At 49.9% G+C, this 24,518-nt stretch overlaps 1 protein-coding gene across 2 annotated transcripts in view; it reads right to left on the bottom strand.

The window, feature by feature from the left end:
• The window catches only part of DENND5B (DENN domain containing 5B), a 92,206-nt gene that overhangs the window by 47,277 nt on the left and 20,411 nt on the right, over positions 1 to 24,518 (bottom strand). The window contains exons 2-7 of one of the 2 annotated variants that reach the window (XM_066590235.1): positions 20,457 to 20,522; positions 14,775 to 14,884; positions 12,023 to 12,689; positions 10,065 to 10,252; positions 3,947 to 4,483; positions 2,726 to 2,957 (exon numbers count right to left, since the gene is read on the bottom strand). In XM_066590235.1, the coding sequence (XP_066446332.1) occupies positions 2,726 to 2,957; positions 3,947 to 4,483; positions 10,065 to 10,252; positions 12,023 to 12,689; positions 14,775 to 14,884; positions 20,457 to 20,522 (1,800 nt within the window). The remainder of the gene's footprint in view (positions 1 to 2,725; positions 2,958 to 3,946; positions 4,484 to 10,064; positions 10,253 to 12,022; positions 12,690 to 14,774; positions 14,885 to 20,456; positions 20,523 to 24,518) is intronic. The other variant, XM_066590236.1, reaches the window with a different exon arrangement.

The following is a 24,518-nucleotide window of genomic DNA, read 5'->3' as shown; positions in this document are numbered from 1 at the left end:
CAACTCTAACGGCCGCTCCCCGCCATCGCTGCATGCCCCGTGTCCGCCAAACGGATCCCGTAAGGAACAATGGGCGGTCAGGTACCACACATAGTGCATGTGACTGCTCAGCCCTTAGCAGCCGTAGAAGAAGCACTGCTCGAGACTGAGCGATCACGTGCGCAATGACTGGAGGGGGCACCGGGGCTGCAGCGCCCGCCGGACGGGGAGTCACTGGGATAAGAGAGTAGTAACATTTTTATTACATTGTAAGCCTTTACTTTTTTTTCTGAAAACCCCTTTAAGAAGGGCAGGAGTGCGGCCTGCGAGCGGTGGACAGCCGGGGACTGGATGGCGATAGGAGCACATTACTTTAAGTAGTTTTATTCACCCGTCTGGTTTAGGCCGCCTGCACACCGCACAGTTTTTCTTCGGATATTTTTCAGGCACTGTTGCTAGGCGATGCCACGGGTACCCACGACCTCTCCGCAGTGCCAATTGTGGGACGACCGCAGGTCGGACGGCTTCCATTGACTTATATAAGCTGCCCGTGCGGAATACGCACTAAAATGCAACAGTCTGCGATTTTTCCCCCGCGAGCGGAAATCACGATTGACTTCCGCTGGTGTGCAGGGAGAAGCGCCTATCCATAGCATAGGCACCATATAGGATGTCTGGATGGGAATCGATCATTCAAATCTATGGGTGCGATTTAAAAAATAAATAAACACCCCGAAAATCAGCCTGATTTTTCAGAACTGAAAAAGAAAAAAATTATTAAAAAATTTACCGCAACACGGCGCAGTTACCACACAAACGAATGTCTCCTCCCATGATGCAATGCGGCCCCTGCAGCGAAAGGATTCCAAGCCGGCTGACGCCTCACTAAGTCAAAGCGTCGACTTGTCCGAAGCGCTTGCTGAGCAATCTGCTGTGCGGCGGCCGCGCGTCCCGCACTTATTCCGATTACTACTGGAGCGCGAGAAATACTACAGGAAACCCTCCGCTGTAGAGATTCATGCTAGTTAACCCCTCACCTCCCAAGGACATCCTGGCTGGGGAGGGGGTTCCCCAAATGGATGTAAACTTATGTCCTATGGATGGCGCAAGCTGAGGCGGCACCATCCGCAGCTGGAGCAGTGTGTGACTGACAGCCGGCCTCCCACTGTTAACCCCTTACATTACACAATTAATGTTCATTGCGGCATGTAAAGGGTTCGCAGAGGAAGGGCGCCCCCTCTGGCATTATGTAGGGAGGGTTGATGATGTCAAAGGGCCGATGGGGTGCCCTGCCAACCATGCCATGGCCTATGATCACTATTAGTGATAATACATTGCAGTGCTTCTATACTGCAAAGTGTGATCAGTGTGATCAAAGGTTTACAGGTTCGAGTCCCCTACAGGGACATAAAAAGTAAAAAAAAAAATAAACACGTAAGAATTGTAGAAAAACAAACACAATTTTTCACATTTTTCCTCTTTGTTTAACCCCTTAATGACCATTGATACGCCTTTTGACGGCCTGTATCGGCAGCGTATGCATGAAGAGAAATCGAGGGGCAACCTCTCTTCATACAGCACGGGCATCAGCTGTTTATTACAGCTGACACCAACGGACAATAGTTGCAATTAGCTGTGCGGCATTTAAATCCACTGAACGATGTTTGGGGATCCCGTACGCCCCCCCCTACATGAGATCGCAGGGAGTCGTGTGGGTGTCATGTCTCCTGAAAGGCCCCAGGGCTGCCTTAGCAGACTGCCTATCAAGCCGTCCCCGTGGGGTGGCTTGATAGGCTGCCTGTCAGATTGCAGTATGATGTAATGCTATAGCATGATGTCATACTGCAGGAGCAATCAAAGCACCGCAAGTTGTGGTCGCCCAGGGGGACTAAAAAAAAAAAAACAAAAAAAACACTATACGAGTTTGGTATCGTGGCAGTCGTACTGACGCCTAGAATAAAGTTATCAGCTCATTTTTGTTGCAGTTTGTGCGCCATAGAAACAAGACGCACGCATGGATGGCGGAATGTCGGTTTTTTTTTCATTTCACTCCATTTGGAATTTTGTAAAAGTTTTTCAGTACATTAAGTAGTACCATTCAAAAATACAACTTGTCCTGTTACGATTTATTAAAAGGGCGGGGGGGAAGGCCACACCGCTAAAGGGGTTAATAACAAAAAAACAAAACAAAACACCCCACATTCGGCATCATGGCGTCCACGATAACCCGTATGATAAATTGAACACTTTTTCTCGTTTTTTAATTTTACCTCCCAAAAAAAACCAAAAGCGCAATAAATGATTTAAAAAAATCCATTTGTACTCCAAATTGGTCCCAATAAAAAACAGCTAGTCACGCAAAACAAAATCCCTCATACGGCCATGCTGACGAGTAAAGGAGATGAAAATTTCCCCTCCCCCCCCCCCCAAAAAAAGTTGCACCCAAGCCCTGAAATAGGCCAGGTCACTGAAGGGTTAAATTGACTTTCTGATGCATTAACCCAAAATTTAGTTTGCTACAACACTGCTGAACCTGGTACCGAGTGGCAGCACTAATGATCCAGAGTAGAATGCTAGTCACAGTTTAGACTGACACACAGATAAGGCAGTGAGCAATGGATACGGACTTCATACATAATGATCGCGGGCGATGAAGTTCTCCTAGTATCGTGCTTCTAACAGTAGCATGCATTTATGTGATTGCCGCCTGCTGTTGTCCATAGCAACTAACTGTGCGGTCACATACCGGCCTCTTTCAGGGTGGTACACGACTGGTAAGTGGAGGTTCGAATGGCCGGCGCCCTCACGTTGTAAAGCCGGATCTTCTCAATGCGCGAATCGAACACCCGGAGCAGCGGATCCTTCTCCTCCCACAGCGACATGATCTTGTTGTCGATGAACGTGGCGAACATCTGCGTCTCGATGAATCGGGAGAGGAACGGGAGGTACGGCTCGGGCTGATCCGACAGGAAGGAGGCCTGCAAGAGAGGAGGGGGCATTACTGCTGACGGGAGCAGGAAATCTGCCACGGATCCTGGATTACAGCCTGTATCATACTCCAGAGCTGCATTAACTAATCTGCAGCCTTCAGAGCTGAAATCTTACAGAATTTACTGCTTGTTTTGGCGATTTGCATTCTGGAACCAACATCCTTACAGCAGGCGCCACGTAGGGATTCAATGTAGGAAGAAAAACTAACTGCTCTCCTGCGTTATGGAAGCTCAGAGAAGCCATTAGGGGTGTTCTTTACAGCAAGCTTATTGACAGTTTCTAAGAAATTACCAGAATAGTGAGTGCAGCTCTGGAGTAAAATACAGGATGTAACTCAGGATCAGTACAGGATAAGTAATGTATGTACACAGTGACTCCATCAGCAGAATAGTGAGTGCAGCTCTGCAGTATAATACAGGATGTAACTCAGGAGCAGTACAGGATAAGTAATGTATGTACACAGTGACTCCACCAGCAGAATAGTGAGTGCAGCTCTGGAGTATAATACAGGATGTAACTCAGGAGCAGTACAGGATAAGTAATGTATGTACACAGTGACTCCACCAGCAGAATAGTGAGTGCAGCTCTGGAGTATAATACAGGATGTAACTCAGGATCAGTACAGGATAAGTAATGTATGTACACGGTGACTCCCTTAGCGGAATAGTGAGTGCAGCTCTGGAGTATAATACAGGATGTAACTCAGGGTCAGTACAGGATAAGTAATGTATGTATACAGCGACTCCACCAGCAGAATAGTGAGTGCAGCTCTGGAGTATAATACAGGATGTAACTCAGGATCAGTACAGGATAAGTAATGTATGTACACAGTGACTCCAGCAGCAGAATAATGAGTGCAGCTCTGGAGGATGTAACCTAGGATAAATAAAGGCTACATATTGTATTTACAAAAGCTACAAACAGCAGATATAGCCTTTAAATGTAACACAAGAATATCAGTCATCATTGACGTCACCTTGTCGAAGTTCTGCATCTGCTCCCGGTTGGTGAGCCAGGACTCCATGTCGTGTGCGGCTTGGATGACGAAGGCCTCGTAGTCGGCAAACATCTGTGTGAAGCGATTAGCGAACACTTCCCGGATCTGCACGTTGAGTTTGTAGTCCTTCAGTTCCTCCTCCGCGCACTGCAGCTTGTGGACATCCTCCGTGTCCGTCAGCGGGACGCAGATACTGATCTTATCCATTTTGATCCCCGTCCTTTTGGTCAGGGCTTCCAGCCGCGCCATAGTCTCGTTCCCCTTCAGCAGCTCATACATGTTTATGTTGGGACTGGAAAGGTTCCCGTTCTGTTTGTCGTTGACCAAGTCGTCTAACATGAGGCTCTTCAGCTTGGTGGCGCTCTCGCTGCAGTGTAGGTTCCCCTCCGGGGGAATTCCATAGTTCAGGAGAACTTCAGAGATTTCCTGGATGAACTCCAGTTTGTTTGGGAACTGCGGAAATTCCTCCGGGAGCTCGATAAAGTGGTTGTCGATGTCCACAAAACAGAGGTTAGCCTGCAACGAGAAGGTCAACGCAGGTCGTCAAATACGGTCCTAAGACTAGTCAGTGGACAGGAAGTCTCCTGTCACCCGGGGAGGAAGGGGATGAGTGTATGATCACGGCGTCCCCTAACGAACACGGACATGGCGCTCCATGAATTTCCCGTGTGGATGGAGGAGTGCGCAGGCGCGACGTCCACCAGTCCCATAGAAGTGCACAGAGTGCTAGTAACGCATGCGCAGTACCGCCTCCTTCCCACAAAGGGATCCCAGCAATCATGCGCTTATTGTCCATCCTGCAGATAGGTGATGAACGGCGACTCTGGGACAACCCCGTTAACCCATATGGATGTTACAGGAAAGTGGGAAGGCCTTAAAGGGGTTTTTATCTGAACGTCCCATGGCGGTGCGCACGTCCCGCGGTTTCTATTGGTATCATTTTGGAATTTATTCTACTTTTTGATCACTCTATTGTTGGTGTTTTTCTGTTATTTAACTTTTATTAAAAAAACAACGTATTGGCTTTTAGATATTTTAATAGTTTTTTTTAACTCATTTTTACACAATTTGCAATAGTCTGATTACTCAGAGTATACTGCAATACCATAACACTGCATTCTGACAGGCAGTCTATTAGGGCGTGCCACAAACACGCCTTGATAAGCAAATCAGTTATGACAGCCCTGGGGGCTCCTGATCCCAATGCATAAAAACAAGAGGGTGCCTTAAAGGGGAGGTCTAGTTCAGAAAACACATTTTCAAATATGAGCATTCTCTGTTAACGGGGGTCCCCAATGTAGGACCTTCATCTACTAGAAAGAGCATTTGTCTCTGGAGGACCCAACACATTGTGTATTATTACAAGGACCATTGAATTTAATGAGGACTGTGTAATGCTTGCTGTCTCCTGCAGAGGCACTGCAGGGGAAAGACACTTGCTGCCACTTTTCTAGAGAGACTACAGTAGACAACGCCATGTTCATACTGAGGGACCTGCGTCAGGAAAATCCAACAGATCAATTCATGGCAAACTTGTCTGACCGGCGGATCTGCTCGTGCGGCTGCCATGGATCTGCACGTGGATTGTGCATTTTGACCTTCTTCATGTAGTGGATTGCACTGTGGATTCCGCATCAACTCCGTGTCTCAATGGGATTTCCAGTTGTAGCCTGCCCCGTATTGAGTGGGCACATCGGCGTGTGGATCCGTGGCCTCAATGAACATCCAGGGATTTCTGATATGAATTTTCAATGAAATTCGCGTCAGATTTTTCCAACCTTGATTTCAATGGCGTGAACAAGACTGAGCATTAATGGGCCAATACATTGTCTGAAAGGAGATCATATGTCAAGGGGGGGGGAGGGGACACACGAAAAAAAGGGTTTAGAATCTGCGCGGTATTCCCGTTACAATGGCTGGGACACGTAGTTCTCTGGATTCCATCATGAAAATGAAATTATACATCAAATTCATTTTTTGCATCTTTGCAGGGGACTTGAACCTGCGATGCTACGATCACAATGATAATACACTGCAGTACTTCGGTACTGCAATGTATTATCGCTGCTCATTAGTGACAGATCCAGAACCCGATGGTCCGGCATCCGGTTGTCATGGCAATCAGTCGGTCCTCCGCAATTACTTAGCAGAGGACCAATGACGTCAAAGAGGGAGCGCCCTTTTTCTGCGAGTCCTTTACATGGCACAATCAGGCTAACAGCGGGGATCGGTGATGCAGTGGGGTGTTAGTCAGTCGGAGCTATCTATCGGACATAAAACGTACGTCTATTCGCATGAGCGGCTTCGCAGCCAGGACGTACATTAACACACCTTGGGGCAGGAAGGGGTTAAATAACTGACTTATAGCCACACTCCGTATGCCCATCCGTGCGCCGAGCAGACGGCAAGCTACGCATGTTCAGCTGTACAGCACGGTAATCAAGTTTCCCTTCAGTGAGGCCGTTCTCCCGGACAGCAGTCACACGGTCGTTAGTCACCCATTCATAATGTATCCCGCGTCTGGATCCTCACTAGAGCATCTCGTGTTACCCATAATGCACAGCTGCGTCCGTATATCCTACGAGTGATACACTGCAATAAGCTGAAGAATGATCCGCATTACTCCCCAGCTCTACTGCTGAACGAGCGAAGGGGATTTCGGACGGGAGCGTCTTGTGTGAGGAGGAGGGGGGGGGGGGAAGGGGGTGCGTCGCGTCGGAAGCAGCTGCTGAAGACTGTAGACTCTGGTACCGTATCACTCGCTCCTAGACTGCTTATATTTAGAGGACTCTGACCTTCGGCCTGAATTGTGAGACGGCGCCTTGATAAGATAATGAAAGCTCATCCCGTAATCCCCTTATGGACGTGCCAATCATACGTAGCCAAGGGGTTGCTGCTCGCAATACAAGTCACATGACTTCTGTCCCAATGGACCAAAATCCCCATAGAAGTCTATGGAGTAGGGGCTCAGATGTGACGAGCCTCCAGATCAAATCGGGCACGAAATGCCAGATGAGAGTCCTGCACAAAACGTCAAATACCAGCCAGGATGACAGGAACCCAATCGGTGGAGCTGCCTGAAAGGAACGGGGTAGCCGCACGTTTTCTGCGTGTTGGGTCGATTATGACAGGGCAAAAATTCTATATTTTATTAGGATTTTCGATTATTGATCCAAAAAGGTTCTTCTTTTGAAGGCCACGGCAGACCTGGACACCATTGTCCAGTGTCCGATTCCCATGGGACCCAATCACCCCTCCGCAATTACATGGCAGAGGGATGATCATGTCAAAGGGCCGTCTGAACACTTTACAGGCTGCCATCAACATTGATGGCGTTCTCGGCGATCCCCGCTGTTGTGCGGTGAGGCCGGCTGTCCGTCACAGATAAAGCCCACAGCATCCATAGGACTTAAAATTAGCATCTATTTGCCGGAAATCCTTCCCAGCTAGGATGTACGTTTACGTCCCGGGGTGGGGTAAAGTAAATGGCCTCTATTCAGCGCCATTTGGTTCTATCATAACACGGAATGGCCCAGCCAGGAGATTGTCTTCCACGGCTCCGCCCCCGTCCGTACCGCCACTCCATCCTTTGTTAACAGCGGCGACTTTCTGTAAAGCCACTTGTTCACTGCAGCCAATCACTGTCCACTATACAGCTCAAGAAGGCGGCTAGCGATTGGCTACTGTTATCACAAGTGTATATGGACATATTACCGCTGCCGCTTCTCAGAGATGGGTAGCGAGGAATTAGTAGGACTAACGTGTTCTCACACAGGCGCTTTCACTCGTTAATCGCGGTATAACATGCTCATTGAGATCAATGGGGCCTCGCAGACATGCGTTCAAGAACCCGCGATTTTCAAGCGGAGTCCGTTCTATATTTGTCCATTTGGCGCACCTTATCACACATCACAATGATGGGGTGCGCTAAAGTGAGAGTAAAATCGTGGCACAGCACCGCGTTGATGTGTGAGAGCGGCATAAGGCTACATTTACACGTGGCGGAACGGGGGCAGATCTGCTGCAGACGTCCCCCTTCGATCCACACCGAAGTTTCAGAGATTTTGATACAGATCCGCACCAAAATCCACAGCATATTCTGCACTACGTCCCCGAAGAACGCCATTACACCCGCCGAATTCTCGGACCCAATCGTTCAATTTTCATTTACGTGGACCGAGCTTATCCTAATTCTGAGTGTTTAACCCCGCAGGCCATCCGTACATCTCCGCCACACGGTAAGACCTTCAGCCAATCATCTGATGGATAACCAAAGGCTCGTTCGTCAACTGATCGGCGTCTCTATAACACGGCCTAATAATGGGTTTTTTCAATTTTTAACCATCTCTTGCCCGGTCCCGAATTGGAAAAGCCCTTTAAATACAGTGACTTCAGCAGAACACAAGAGATGAGCGGCAGGATGTCACTTCGGCCGCTGCTCTTCTACAGGGCGAAGCCAAAGAACAGCGTCCCACAGATCGGCAGTGGATTTGGATAAAAGCGCCACTGCCCATTATCAGCTTTAGGGTCCCTTTAAGTCTCGCTTCGTGCCAGAAGTGAGCGTGTGGAGCCGGCAGGAGACGGCCGCCGCTCAAACCGGCTGAATCACTTTAATTTGCATCCACATAAGGATACAAAAAGGATAATCTGCATAGTGTATACATACATCATCCCAGCAGATGACTCACTGGCGCCCACGTAAGACCGCAGTGCTGTAATACACGAGACTGAAGGAGAGCAGTCACCAGGGGAATACTACTGACTGAAGGCTGTTATACCTGGTGCAGGGTGGAGGGGGTGCGCATGACAAAGACCACTAAGAATTTTCGCCTGTCTTATTTTCGGGAGGGGGTCTTATTCTTACCGAGCCGCCGGCGTCAATGTCCCTCGCGTTGGTCCCGGAGCTGCTGCAGTCCTCACCGCTGACAGAATTCTCTTCTCCTGGTAACGGGGCTTTGAATACCCTGCCTCCGGTAAGCGCGGTGATTGGTTCGCTCGATGGCGCCATCTGATTGGCTAGTGCTCAATCCAATCACCGCGCTTAGCAGTGGCGGGGTTTTCAAAGTGCAGTTACCAGGAGAAGAATCCTGTCAGCGCTGAGAACTGCAGGAGCGCGAGGACACAGACGCGGCGGCTAGGTGAGTATAAGCAATGAGATTTTTTAAAAAAGCAATATTCACCTAGCCGCCGACATCTATGTCCCTCGCGCTTGTCTCTGGCGCTGTGTCAGGCTGCAGTTCTCAGCGCTGACCGGATTCTCTTCTCCTGATAAAGGCGCTTTGACTACCCCACCTCCTGTAAGCGCTGTGATTGGATTGAGTGCCGCCAATCAGATCCGGCGGTCGCTAAACCAATCACAGCCATTCAGTGATGTCATTCAGGTAGGATAGGTCATCAATACTTGATCATTGGGGGTCTGCCTTTTGGGAACCCTACGCTCAGGCCAGTGATGTCACGTTCATCATGCATGTGAGCCGAGAGCAGCTCAGTACCATTCACCTGGATAGGACACAGCTGCGATACCAGGCTTGGCCACTATATAATAAATGGCGCTGTGACCGATATGGATCAAAGTGAAAGCAGCGCTCACCGAAGAGCTGCGGTCACTATAATAAGCTGATTGGTGGGGATCTGTCACTCATGATCCCTGTCGACCAACTATGGATGGACCAGCCCTGAGGATGCGTCATCAATAGTTTAGTGTTGGAAAACCCCCAAATCCAGCACCAATAACACCCCATACTACTATCATTTTTTTGTTAAGTTTGGCAGCCTTCCCCTTTAAGAGACTCCTCTGTGTTATCTAAGAGCTTTCCGTCATAGTTCAATGTCCGCTGCAGAGACTGAATGTTCTGAGTCATGAACCAAGGCACCGCCATCTAGGGAAGAGGTCAACAAGACACCTCGCCGACCCCGTCACAAGACACCGCTGTGACCCCTTACCTCACAATTACTCAGCATTTCCTTCTCCTGCGAGGACACGCCACAACATGCAATACTGCGCATGAAGCTACCCGTCACTCCTGAGTCAGTACCTCTCCTGCCTCTCAACCACTTTGCCATTCAGGGGTCCGGGAGCTTACATGCGGTAACCTACCTCCTGCGGGAGCTCCAGCTTGGAGCGGTCCGTGCCTTCTTTTGACTGCAGGCCCATCAGGTACGGCACAGGAGCGTCAAGGAAGTGGAGCAGGGAGGCCGGCAGGATGGGGACATAGACGTGCTGCCATTGGAAGGGGAAGAGGAGCGAGGTTATCCCCTCTGCAACAGTCATCAGCCGCTGGTAATCTGCGAGGAACAGAAAGGGTTAAAAAAAAAAAAAAAGAATAAGACGCAAAAAGCACGAACATCTGAGAGGCGTTCTCTCTCTCTCTAACCAATATGGCTGCCATATTGGGTGAAATATGGCCGTGGATTAACATCTTGAACAGACAAGGGCCGTCATTTTGTAGCTGCGAGACGCATTTAATCGGACGGGTCATGGAACTACAAGAGCGGGGAACAATCCTGCGGGACCGTAAGGCCGTGTTCACACGGGTATTCCCATCGATCCGCGGCACGAGTCTGAACGTAACCCTTCCGCGCAACAGGGTGTATATGTCCGCCCGGAGTACGCTGGGTTTGTACGGAGCAGGACCGATCCCCCTCCATACACAGCCGGTATAAGCGGACGCCCAACGGCAACAGCTGCGGTCAGCGCCCGCGCCAATCACTGCAGTTAATGCCCATCAGTTTTGACTGTAGCATATAAATGCCATGATTGGTCCTCAAAGTAATGATGGGTGGGGTTACGGACGCCGAGACCCCCGTGATCAGTAAACCAGAAGCATAGAAGGGCTCGGCTGTTCCGTTGCTCAGAGCAATGCACGGGTTTCCTATAAAGTCTATGGAGTTCGCACGCGGCTCGCTGATAGCCGCCAAATAGACACCGCGCTCCACTGAGTGCTTCTGCCTCTTCATTTTAGCAATCGCTGGGGGTCTCAGCTCCCGGACCCCCACCAATCAAAACTTCTGACAAGTCATGATTACGTGTTACACTGTAAGCCCCGACTCTGCTGACAAGGGAGCAGCGTGGCCTAGATTGACTAATGTGCCGAGGCTCAGAAACCGCTAATTCCGTCCCGCATAAATAAGACGCCTTAAACCGCGCACTTCTGACACCTCGGATTTATAAGCTGCACATCTGCTGGAAGGGAGGGAAGGGAAAGACCCTACGAAGCGCAGTTTACGGGTCATCCAGTGCCGCCGAGGACTAATGTGGGGGTTACTTCAGGGGATGCAGGAGACCTACCGTAGTGAGAACAGTAAGTCACGCTTATTAATTCTGATCTTAGCTACTGCAGAAAAAGAGCACACTAAATCTAGTTCACTAGTTGATGTAAAACGCTTGCAGAGCTGCACCGGCAGCCGAGGGGCGCAGGAGCAGGCGGCGCAGAGCCGCACCGGCAGCCGAGGGGCGCAGGAGCAGGCGGCGCAGAGCCGCACCGGCAGCCGAGGGGCGCAGGAGCAGGCGGCGCAGAGCCGCACCGGCAGCCGAGGGGCGCAGGAGCAGGCGGCGCAGAGCCGCACCGGCAGCCGAGGGGCGCAGGAGCAGGCGGCGCAGAGCCGCACCGGCAGCCGAGGGGCGCAGGAGCAGGCGGCGCAGAGCCGCACCGGCAGCCGAGGGGCGCAGGAGCAGGCGGCGCAAAGCCGCACCGGCAGCCGAGGGGTGCAGGAGCAGGCGGCGCTTCACTGCGAGAGAGGAAAAAAAAAAAAAGAGAGAAAACCCACACACTAAAGTAGACCTATGTAACATAATGGCATCTTGGACATATAGGACAGTTATCCCCTTATCCACGAGATAGGAGTATAATTTGTTGATGTCCAACCACTGGGACGCCCACAGATCCATGAATGGAGCGGAGGGGACGCATGCACGACCTCCATTCCATGCGTGGGTCTTCGAGACCCCCATTCTCACAATCAGCAAAGGTCCCAGCAGTCAGACCCCCATTGGTCATGAAGCTATCCCCCATCCCATAGATAGCACACAACAGTGAGGGCTAAAGTTGGACCTACCTTGCGAGTAGAGCAGGATCTGCATCTCCAGTAACACACAAGTGAAGAGCTGGACCAGGTTCTCCAGTCCCAGCAACTCAAAGGTCTCCCTCAGGGGGTAATCAGACAAGGGGAGTTCATTAGGTCCCGGCCGCTGGCAAACAATAGGCTCGTACACACCGTAAAACTTCAGCGACCTCCCAGGGGGCGGCAGCGGCACCTCGTAGAGGACATTATGGATGTAACTCTCCAGAGGTAGCGGCGGCGGCTGCGGGGACGTGACGGCTTTGTAAAGTTGAGTCAGGAACTTCTTGCAGGACTGCATGAACGGGAGGGGGGTGATCAGACATATACATTTGGATACGTAGAGCGTGTCCCTGCTGATATCGTAAGAGTTGTAGCGCTGGAGCTTGGCTAGAGAAGTGGCGTCGCCATCGTCCACGCTGCTCGCCAAGGAGTCCATGCTGCACGAGGACGAGGCGTAGACGCTGTTGCACTGCTCCGCGTTGTGCATCTGATAGAGAGTCTGCATGGCCGTGCATATCTGCTTACTCGTCACCTCCTCGAAGAACGTGAGGACGAAGCCGTAGGTCCTGGAGCCGTCTTCTCGCGTGATGATGAAGGAGTGGAACTGGGGGTCCCTGTTGTCGGCCTGCGTCCGGAAGGAAAGGCCTTTGGGCATGCAGAGCTGCGGAAAACAAGAGCGGGGGTTCAATATTCATTATAGGGGTCTGTGATAATAGTGCAGCAGCCGATATGTATCTGGGGGTCCTCAACACTAGCAATATGGGGTCAGAACCTAGTGAGCCTGGAGGCAGAGAAATTTCTAGAAATACAGTTAGTCATTCGAGGACAGAACACTACAATCAGACTCTACCTAGCCTGGAATAGCTGATAACAGGGAGCAATAGTTTTATACGCTCTGCTGGAGAAAACAGAGTTCATGTCCCTTTAAATCCACATTACCAAAAAGAAACATTTGGTCTTTTAAAGACATCTTGCCACAGGGAACACTATTCTCCCACCCATTAACCCCTTTAGTGGCACGCCCGGAAAATCTTCAGGACTTGCTGCACTGACCATGCAGTTAAACCCCGGAAGATTTCCGTGGACAGCTCTAGTGCTGAAATGTGCAGAGCACTGAGCATTCATCTGAAATCTTCCAGGGTTTTTACTGCATACTCAGTGCAGCAAGCCAAGAGATTTCCCTGCCATCATACCAACTGCCACAGTAGTACAGTGTTGCAATGTGATTGTTGCATTCCTTAATTAATACTTGCGAGATTAAATAGCATTGTGGACTCATTTAAAAAACCTGCCCTGTGAGGCATGACATGGTAATAATAAACCTGTCACGGAAGGGGTTAAAAGGGGTCGTCCCATGAAATTAAAGTTATCACCTATACCCAGAGAGGAGATAAGTATCTGATTGGAGCAGGTCCCACTGACGAAACCCCCACAGATCACAAAGGGATCTAGAAGGGTTCCAAATTATTGGAACGGTGGTCACTACTGTGCATAGTCATTTTGATGGGACCACCAGAGATAGCTGAATGCTTGAACTCCATCATCTCTGGCAGTCCCATTGAAATTCATGTAATGGTGGTTTGCTTGTGCCTGACCGCCACTCCATTAATTCGGGAACCACCAGGATCGTGGGTGCCCGCCGGATTTCAAAATGCCCGATCCTTTTGCTTTCAGGGGAGACAAACCTCTGCTGCAAGAGCCTGATGGGGCTTTGCTTCCCTCTCAGAACACATCCAATATGGTCGAGCCAAGGGTGTATGTAAAGGTGCGGCAGGGATAGCAGTCAGGCCAACCTAAGAATTGTCCGCCAGCTATCCGATGTGCATGGCCAGATAAAGAGTTTAAAGGGATTATCCAGCATCCAATGAAGCAACAACAGAAAATAAAGGGGTCTTGTGTCATTTATGGACACAGGGCAGCTAGGATGAGGGGCAACAGTGTAGCAGCTTCCTGCTCTAGTCAGTGGAATTGCACCCCCTTAACTGGAGCGTCTGCAGAGCATTGCACCAGTCCATCATCCATAGCTAGGCGTAACGTCTGTCATGGTTTAATATGATGAACGACTTATCTGCTGCTCAAAATTGCAAGAAAACCAAATATTCTGCCTCTTCCGCGAATGTAAATGATCGCCTCGCAACGTTTTAGATTTGATTTCCCAAAAACATAATTACCCGAGGTAAAACAACTCATCAGAAGCGGAATACATTAAGGAGATTAGTTCTGCTGCGTTTTATCACTTCTTGCCCTCAATGAAAATGTGTTTTCTGGAGAAGTATTTTAAGATGTTAGCAGTTGTAATTAGCAGCACTGAAGTCCCAGGGATAAACGAGGCGGTCTCAGGCGGCGCCTGCCAACGACTTTAACCGGAAAGGAATCTGAAGGTGAAAATCCTACAAACTCCACAAGTTTTATAAAGGACGTTTTAACCAAAGATCAAGAACACGAGAGGTTTTAAAGGGAGTCTGTTGGTAGAATCATGCCCATGAAACCCCGGCCAGGGCATTCTGACAAGTGCAAGTGCCCTGGGGGGCGGCCTCCGGTCTGGAAAGTGCCCCGATTCTTTCTTTGTAGCCAAGTCCCAACTGACAGTGCCACCACCATCACCAGATTCATGACACCAGAACCCCTGGCAGAGAAATCTTGCACATGCAGCAATATTTAATAAAATGGGTCACAGACTACCAGCAGGCACTAGAGGTCGGCTCTTGGGTAACCAAGGCTCGGTCAGTCATCATTTAGGTCTTACCATGTTAACAGCATCTTGATCGAAAGGGTTCCACTCCACATTCTGAGGGTAGTGGGCGAGGACTTTTGACTTGAAGGTTCTTCTCACAGGGCTCTGGTCAAAGTTTTCACCTAAATCACAAGACAAGTGCATAAAAAGTACCGAATGTGTGAGAGTTCTCTATGGGTCGGCCACGAGCAAAACCATCACCCCCTACGGTTACCTGCCCGTGCGTCCAATGAAGAAATCAAGTTCCCAGCACTATACCTTGGGGCACTATAGGACCATACATGAAGCCATATTCTACGAGTTAAGGCTCTTACACAGACCATTCCTGACGTTTGAGGAGCACCAGAGACCGGAGCCAGAGTATAATGGGCTTTCCTTATGCGCTGCAGTCTGTATTGGGGATGAATGATTGCTAGTCCGAAATCCGGTATCCTTGTTGGCAGCACATCCCATTTACATGGACAGATCTGGTCTGTTTGTGCATAGAAGGGTCTGGAGTGCCTCCAGCACTGAAGCCCTGTGCCAACACTCACCATGCAGGTCCGCGCAACTGAAGGGGGCTCCCTCAGATGCTGGTCTTAGATGTCTAGTACCAGATGCTTCCGAGTAGTGCTGAAGGGGTCCGGCTGCGCTATAGAGCACTGAGGCGCCTCGATTTGAGGAATGGTGAGAGTCCGAGCTCAGATATCACTTTCCAATATGCAAAAAAGTAAAACTCAATGGAATTCCCCCTTAAACACAGATTCCCATTAGAATGTGATAATTGCAGCAGCGGAGATCACACAGCCACCCTGTCCGCATGTATGGCGCTATTACGCAGCTCCCTATTGGACAGGACAAAAGGTTTATAATATAATGACAAATGCTTGCCTACCAATCTATAACGGAGAAAAAAAAAAAAAAAAAAGCACAAAAGAAAATTAGAGCCATTTCCTCAATATTTCTTAAAAATGCTAAAAGGATGATCTAAATAAAAACCTAGAGGGCGCAGGGAATGGCAGATCTAGAAAACAAAAGAAAAACTTAAAAAAAAAAAAAATCTAAAATAAACAAAAAACCTTAAAGAAAAAAAAAATGGGCTAAATAAAAAGTTAAACAAAAACCTAAAAATTATAAGAACTCCCCCGATAAATCTCTAAATAAAAACCCCTTAAGTTATAAAAAAAAAGATAAAATATCAAAAATGTAACAATATAAAAGATACAAAGAAGTAAAATTAAATACAGCCCTTCCTCTGGACTAATCTCATGGATATTAAAGAGATGTTTATTAATTCATCGGCCCGTTAGACGAGCAGCAGCGCGGGTAATAACCCATCAGCGCTCCGATAAATCTCCCGTCAGGGACGCGCTGGCGGATGAAGCGGACGGAGCCGCAAGCTACTAGAGTCTATACTCTTCTCCATTCACTCCCAAAGCTAAATTCAGAATTCCGGTGACAGCAGTGCATTATGGGAACTCAATGACAGTTACATGGAGCTAAGGTATTCCCTTTAAGAAATGTATCCCCCATTCCTAGTCTGTTCTCTGAGGTCTCTAACCACCGGGACCCCCAAAACACCGAACGCCCCATGTGAATGGGGTGGGTGCAGGCGTGCCCTCCACTGCATTCACTTCTACGGGACGGAGTGAGCTCGATGTGCTCGGCGATCCTCCTCCGCCCGATGGAACTGGATCAAGTAGCGGTCACGCATGCGCCCCCCCCTCCAGTCACATGGGGCTCATAGGGGATTAAGGTCTTTGGGAAAATCCCTTTAATGCCATTCCTCCTGATCCCCCATACACATTGAGGGTTGGCTCAGCTGACCACATGTGCGGGTAATAGTCGGCGACTAGTGGATAACTTCCTGTGGAATAACGGATCAGGCGATGGCGGCTTCGGATGTGAATGGAAAAAAATAAATACTACCCAAAATAACTTCACAGTAGTAGAAAAAAAGGTGCCACTTAACATTTTATGCCGCTGCGACCTGCGAACGCGTGGGAGGCAATCAGCACGTTAAAGGGGGGGGAAAAAACACAACATTTTTTAAAATCAGCAACCATCACCGTGACTCGTACAAAAGCGGCGCTCCAGCGGACGCCATCGCAAACAATACTTACCAGACAAGTAGGTGTAAGATACCAGCCGGACTGTCGGGCGCACAGCCGTACCAGAGATGGCGCTCCTGCGCTATACTGACTATGGGGCTGTGTGAAAGCTACTTGTTCCTATCTGGAAACAATCAGCAAGGAGGTCGGCAGATCTACTTGTACTCAAACGTCCAATACTGCATTGTACAACCGGATTCCAAATAGAGACACCTAATAAGACAGCAGTTGGCCTGCTTGCTGATGGGCTCCAGTTAGCAATGGGAGACCTTTTATTACTAATTAGGCAAAAACAAACTGCCGCGTCTCGTCCGCTTTGGCAACGTCTCAAGTCATTTCTCTTTCGGATTATCAGGTCAGATCGGACTATGTACATTCGGCGTAGTGCTGGCCCTAGACCCAAGATGGCCGCTACTGTCACCAGAATTAGGTCAACAACCCCCCTCCCACGTGACCATTTACCTTGGTGTGTACCTCATCTATGGGTAGGTCATTCCCAGCCACATTAATGAAGCAAGACACATTAATGATTTGCATATAATTAAGGACCAGGATTGGCCAACTAATCACCACCACCGTCAGATTAGAGGTAATGATAGCCACACATACATGGATTACAACACGCCCCCTTGTTGGGGAGAGTAGTGGGCGGAGTTCTGACCCTCTTTAGTAACTACTATCAATTTGAAGCTCCTCCCACTGTCAGTTTTATTTAGCCCCGCCCACAGAAAAAAAAGGACAGGGCCCAAGGACCCTTTTTTTTAAATTTTTTAAACGAAACAGAAACTTTAGCTGTTGCATCATGGGAAATCTCATTGCATGTGTGGCTAGCATAAGAATGGAGGCCGAAATCAACGACTACCAAACATCACCAAGACGTAAGGAGGAAGAGGAGGAGGAAGACTACTGCAACTTTAATTGAAAACCACAGGGAACAATTGAGCAAAACATCTTGACGTACATTAGGAGGAGAACCGCAGATCAGGACAGACGTCCAAGGTGGGAACTACAAGTCTCAGCAAGTATTTAGTGAGACATTTATCTGCCAAAAGCCCACCAGTATGAAGTCCTTAAAGGGGTTTACAGGACTAGAAAAACATCATGGCTGCTTTCTTCGAACACCAGCGCCACACCTGTCTATGGGTTGTATCTGGTACTGCAGCTCAGGACTATTCCTGCGGATGGGGCTGAACTACAATACCGCACACAATGGCTGGACAGGCGAGACGCTGCGGCTCTAATCCTCTTCAACCCCTTCAGGGTGGATTCACACAACCGCATTTGCGCACGCAATACGCAGTGAATAGAACCCATTGATTTCAATAGGTTCGTTCATAAGAACGTATGGCGTGTTCGCAATTCCGTCGCACAAAAAAAAACAAAAAAAAAAACCACGCAGCCTGTTCTATTTTCCTGCACATTTGCACAGAGAAATAAGAGGAGTTCGCATCATCCGCCATCTCAACCTAGGCGGCCGCGGGGGGTTGTGTGCGCAAAAATGTACAGTACTAAGTGCAAACACAAAACCCTAAAAAAGCGCAAAAGTGTGGCGCAAATGTTATTGTTAACCCGGCCTTGGTGACCTTCCACACGGGATGGACTATTCAGCGTTTCGGAATACGCGGTCCCTGAATTCCACGCTGCTGAGGATTTTAAAGCGGAATCGCCGGCAGAATTTTGCCATTTCCAATTCTGTACCAAAAATCAGTGAATGTTAGCGAATATCCCGTCCTGTGTGGGCGGCCTCTGCAGGCGGGGGTCACATCTGATCGTTTAAAGTTGTTTTTTTTTGGCTATTTGCTGGGATTTTTTGCAGAAATTTATTTTTTGTGTTTTTAAAAAAAAAAAAAAAAAAAAAAAAAGGGAAAACTGGCGAACACCTGCAAACGTCTGGGAGGTTCTTAAAAATCCTCTTTATGGTGCGTTCACACGGAGTCGATTTAGTGTGGGATTTCCAAACCAAGATCAGCAAATTCCGTGCAGCACTGCGCCACCTTATAGCTGACAGAGTGAAACCTGCTGAGGATCGGCGGCAAAACCCGTTCCGTATTATGCGGAGTCACATAAAAACCAGCAGCGCAAATTATACCATTGATTTTGGTGTGGATCTGCATCAGACCCCGAAACGTGTGACCCCCCCCCCCCCTCCCCCTCAACCCCTGTAGGCATTTTTCATAGTTCAAGCAGTTTTTCGGAAAAAATGGGTCACGAATAATATTGCAGCCAACGTACAAGGACGCCATATTGGCCATCCAAGCGATAACCAAGATGGCGGACTAAAACATTCCATCTGGTAGAAGAAAAGTCGCTTCCGTTTTTCAAACTAGGCTGTAGATGAGTAGGACAGGCGGCTAACGATCGCAATATGGCCACGCTGCATCCAAAGGTAACCAAGTGGTCAAAGTTGCCGCGATGCACCGGACAGGGCGCAGCTATTGACACACCCGCATCGCCCCGCCTCACGTTCCGATTTTTCTGTTTTCTAATTGATTTTTAATGGCCACACAGTTACAAAAATGCGTCACTTTGAGGTGGAACGACCCTCTGGCACAGCGACCCTCTGCATGGCGGTCGCTACACGAGAACCAGCAGCTATAGGCATATGTGCTACGCGAACCGCGCTGTTTTCCGCCATCGGGTCGAGTTCTCTCATGTTGGCCATGAATAGCCAAGATGGGAATACCGGTTTAAAGCGGAGCTGCGGTTGTAGGGTCCCGGCGCGTTTCTCTGGCCGTGCAGCCGTAGAGGCATTTTTTTTTTTTACGCTATTCAGGTCATCAGACTGGCGGTGGTCCGCCTCCAGGAAAGCCCCACGATCAGCTGATTGCGAGCGCTGCGGCCGCTTCCTGTGCCTGCGTGCGTTCAGAGGCCGCGGAAACGCTGCAGATTTCTTGTTGAATTTCCGCAGTAAAACCGCAGTTTCGAGTTACGGCACGAAACCCGCCGCGGTCGTTTCCCTCTACAGGAGTCGCTTCAACGCCATTTATTTTTAAGGTTAATATTTCCGGAAAAAAATGTAGCGTTTCCACAATGCAGGGGAGGGGGGGGGGGGGGGGGGGAATACACGAAGCGAACGAAAACATGGCAGAAGTTCATATAGCCTCCAAGAAACCCATCCTAGAGCGAAACTATAACACGTGAATTTATGCCGCGGCTTTCAGAGGTGAATTTCACGCAAAAAATAAATAAATAAAATTCGCGTCCGATTCCGCCATCTGAACAAGCCTCAATTCCACGCTTTTCATTCCCGTCCGGAAGGAATTGCGTAGCATTAGGCTCCGCCCAGCTCCGTTACGCTCCACAATGGTTTCTCACAGATGGCAGCCATGTTTCCTCACTCCCTGTATAACCCCTTACCGTCGGCAGGGGACATAAAAGCGCGGTCCTTCCTTCCACATGGAAGACTCCTTGAGACACTGAGGCAATGTTTACAAGATGCTTTAGCTCATTCCTACAACAGTGGCGCTCACGCCTGACAAGACAGAATCACGGATGCGGTCACACACGGCCGCGGGGTGGGGGAGGGGGTGAAGCAAGCGACAGATCAGAAGTGAACAATCATGGTGATAGTGCAGAGAGGCGAGTCGTGCGGAGCCGTCGTTACCTGCGCCTTTCCTCTCACCGTCGTGGCTCCGGCCGTGTCGCTCGGCTTCTAGCCATTGGTATAAAACTAAGTGGACAAACAAAATGGAGGTGTGAATACGGAGCGGGCGTCCTGGAGGGAGGCAAAACAGCAAGGTTAATAACATGGAGACAACATGACAGGAAATACATGAAGCGCCGGCGCCAAACAGCGACTGAACGCACGAACGTCCCTCAGCTACATAGCATTATGTCATCCCTCCCTGCATGACGGACGTCTCCATGGCGACCCAAAGGGGATGTCCATATCTTACATGAAGGTCTCTGGACATGGCGGCGCTCCACACAGAGGAGAGGGATCGCGCGCCGCTCTCTCCATTGCTCCCGCTACGTAAGCGCCATCTACCCTGCCCCCCACTAGGACGGCCGTATGCGGTAAATAGGGAGTCGGTAGCTTTTAGTTTGGCGCCACACGGTCACCTACATCAATGGGAGCCGTCCAGCAACTCATCGGTGGCGCAAGGGGGTCCGCAGCAGGCACCATAGTGGTCCACCAGGACCATAGCGGTTATGGGCGGCGTCTTCAGGGGTCAGCCATATTCAAGGCGTGCGCGCCGATAATCCAACTCCGATTTCTCGTAAAGTCTGCATTAACAAGCGACACGCCGCTCCCCTCCCCCGCTACACGGATTTCAGGTTTACAAGTAAAAAACGCCTTTGCGCTGTTTAGTCTATTGTATTCGCATGAAGGCGACACTGATTCACTACGGATTTTATGGTAAAGTGGCGCCGATTGTGTCAAATTGCGGCAAATTCCACCGCATTAAACTCTATGGGAGTCACAGACTGCCAAGTAATTGGCGGGGCAGCCATTAGGGTCCAACAAACACCGAGAGATATAAATAATCCAATCTTTCCTGCTATTGCTGTTCCGCAGTGTCAGTCTTTACCGCAAGTCTTGGCATTCTATTCGTGAACGCAAAAGAGAAAAAAAAAAAACACAACAGGCAACATATAGATCTATAGGGAGCTCTGGAATATTTGATACTTCAAACACGGACCCCATAAAATTCCTCGCCCATCGTAGACCACCAGACACCCCGCCAGCGCAAACATTATCGGAATGCGAGAAAACAAGCGCCGCGGTCTTCACGTTACAACACACAGCGGCTTGTGACCTTGGCGAGAAGGAATCTTATCTGCGGTGTAATTTTAGAAGCCCTCGCCGACCGTGTCTGTAAATAGCCGCGCGCCCAGTAGCGACGGATAATTGATATATATTTGCATACAGTTCCAACGGGGACAATAAGACGCGATTATAGCGGGGGCAGCAGCCGATGCGCCAGCGAGGGGTCAGCGCCTCCTGCGGGGGGTGGGTGAAGACTGACTGCCAGGATTTTATTGAGGGGGGTGGGTGGGTGGGGGGGGGATTCAGTCCGAATATCGCGGCGGGACACGTGCGTTGAATAATTCATTGCGGAAGTAAGATAAAACCGGAGAGTCGGAGGCTGTTTTTAGCCTTGGGGGGCGTAAAAGATTTATAAGACGCGCAGCAAGGACAATGCCAATATGGCCGCCAGCTTGCACCTGCTTTTCAGGACTCTAAGCCAAGGAAAGCTGGATGAAAGTCCATAAAGACCATTCTGTCCGTCACCCAGCTTTCCCAGGTCCAGCTACGTAGTCTTCCTCACAGGTGCGTTACAACATTCGCCGCACGCATTTCCAAGCCCGGTGGGGAAACAACACGCTCGCCAGAAACGACTGATGACGGGTTTGTTGGCATGAACCGGGGGATCAGCGGGCTACGAATGCAGAGAAGGCTTCCTGCGTGTGAACGCGACTTGTACGTTTTTTTTTTTGGCCAAGTCTACAGGTAAAGGGGCTGTCCGGGATTTTACCACTGATGACCAGTCCTCAGGATAGGTCATCAATAGTGGATTGGCGGGTTCCCCAATGATCACCTGACTCTTGGGTAGCTCTGGAAGCAGACAGCGACGTCAATTTTGCAGTGGCCTGGTGCGGTAGTGCAGGCGCAGCTCGACTTTGTGCCTACTATACCCACCCAGGACCCTGCAATATGGACATTAGGCTGCTGTTGGACAATGGTGGCTCTGAGTGCCGCGGTATAAATACAGGGGCGGTCCAGTATGCGCGCTGCTGCGCCATGGATCTCTAGGTGACTGCTGAAGATATGACAGTGCTCCGCAATCCCCGGCGGTCCCGTACAGATGGGGCGCTAACACACAGAGGCGCCACGCCAGTCATAGATCAGTGGGAGGTGCAGGGATGCCATACATAATAGGGAGAGCCCCAACTACGGACCCTCTTCTGATAAAAGGGCTATGGCCGGTGAGGACAACCTCGAAACTCAACGTTCCAGATGGCCAGGTGCAGGACGGTGGGGGAGGGGAGGGGGATTATACAGCCGACGATCAGAAACTTAGAAGTGAGAGATGCAAATCCTCAGGTACCGGCAGCTCCCCTACGAAGTCGCGCCTTGCGGACGCGAACGGCGCCGCTTGAGGTTCCTACGTCTGTAATTGAATATTTAACGTTTCCGGCTCGGTGAAGTAGGTCAGCTCTTTAGAAAAGCTAACAAGTTTCTTCTGCTAAATTATTCAAATCCGGGGATTCACTGATTAGAGGATCGCTTGCCTAATATTCACATTCCAACGCTTATTTAATATGTTTGTGCCCCCTCATCACTTAACCCTTTAGTGACAGCCAACGCGCCGTAGGCGGGCACTAATGGGCTTCTAAACCTACATTTACATTTTAAGGAGGTGGCTTGGCTGACTAGTGACAGCCCGGCTCCTGCTCCAACCGCTAGGAGAAAACTCCGATCCTGGCCGTTTAACCCTTTACACGCCACAACCGCAGCATATAAGCGGATGACAGGGGAGGGGCTCCTCCCGACACGCATCAGCACCAAACAGTTCAATCGCAAGGTACCGACGGGTTCGAATGGCAGCCGGAAGCCTGACAAAGGCCTCCATGTCTGCCATGCAAGTCAGCCTATTAGGCTGGGTTCACACAGGGCGGATTTGTCGCGGAAATTCCGTGCGGAATTTCGCCGCAGCAAACCCGCATGCGCCCGCTAATCCCGGTATTAGCCAGCCGTGTGGACGCGATTTCTCAGAAATCTCGTCCACACGGGACGGCAAATCCGCTGCGGCTAAGCCGGCAGAAGTTAGCTGCGACACCAGGGGGTCCTCTCCGGACCCCCGCTCTATGGACAGCCCCTTTAAATCTACTTACTGGACCCCAATGTAAACCTTATGTACATCAGGACACACTGATCCATACGAGAGGCATCATCAGGAAGGCACGCCGTGTATTTACATCAGCGCCGCTCCGATCGCAGCGCCGCAGGCCAGGAATCTGCAGCGTCTTTATGACGGCTTATGGCTGATCGCTCCTGACAATTCCAGCTTCGGATCCCTGCCAGGCGGGAGGATGAAGGAGATCCACGGGGCGAACGCCAAGAACAGGGGCGGGCATCTTCCTCCTTGTTTCAGCAGATTAGTGCAGCGTGGGACGGAGAGCGCCATTTCTATGCTACTTGGCTCACCGGGCAGAGAGTGACCTGGGCAGGACGCCCGATATCAGGGAAGGACATGGGATACGACACATTGTATCATCTCAGCCGTATCCTGAGACATGGCCGCCATCGCAGCACTCACACAGATTCTTCAGGCGCCTGTAAGACGACTCATGCAGCGCAAAAACTCAAAGCCGCCGTCACACGTAGCGATGACAGGACGCCGCGGTTGTGATTGTACTATTTTACGGCAGTTTTCCAGCACAGGTTACTGCGTCCAGTTGCAGTTTTCAACGCACCCCATCAATGTGATGGACGATGAGGCGGGTTAAAAAGCACAAAAATGTGGTAAAAGAGATCAGACAACACGTGAAAATTGCAACACCTCTTTGGAAACGATGGGAGCGGTTTACCGGGATCACACACATGAGAGCGCTAGACTCTGTTCACATCTATGAGGTCCTGGGGGTATAGTACAGCATCAGCGTGTGGGGGCAAGCCAAATGTATTATACTGCAGAGCTGCACTCACAATTCTGCTGGT

This window comes from Eleutherodactylus coqui, chromosome 2 (genome assembly GCF_035609145.1).
Source record: "Eleutherodactylus coqui strain aEleCoq1 chromosome 2, aEleCoq1.hap1, whole genome shotgun sequence".
NCBI classification, from domain to species: Eukaryota; Metazoa; Chordata; class Amphibia; order Anura; family Eleutherodactylidae; genus Eleutherodactylus; species Eleutherodactylus coqui.
This window is presented reverse-complemented; position numbering and strand designations above follow the sequence as displayed.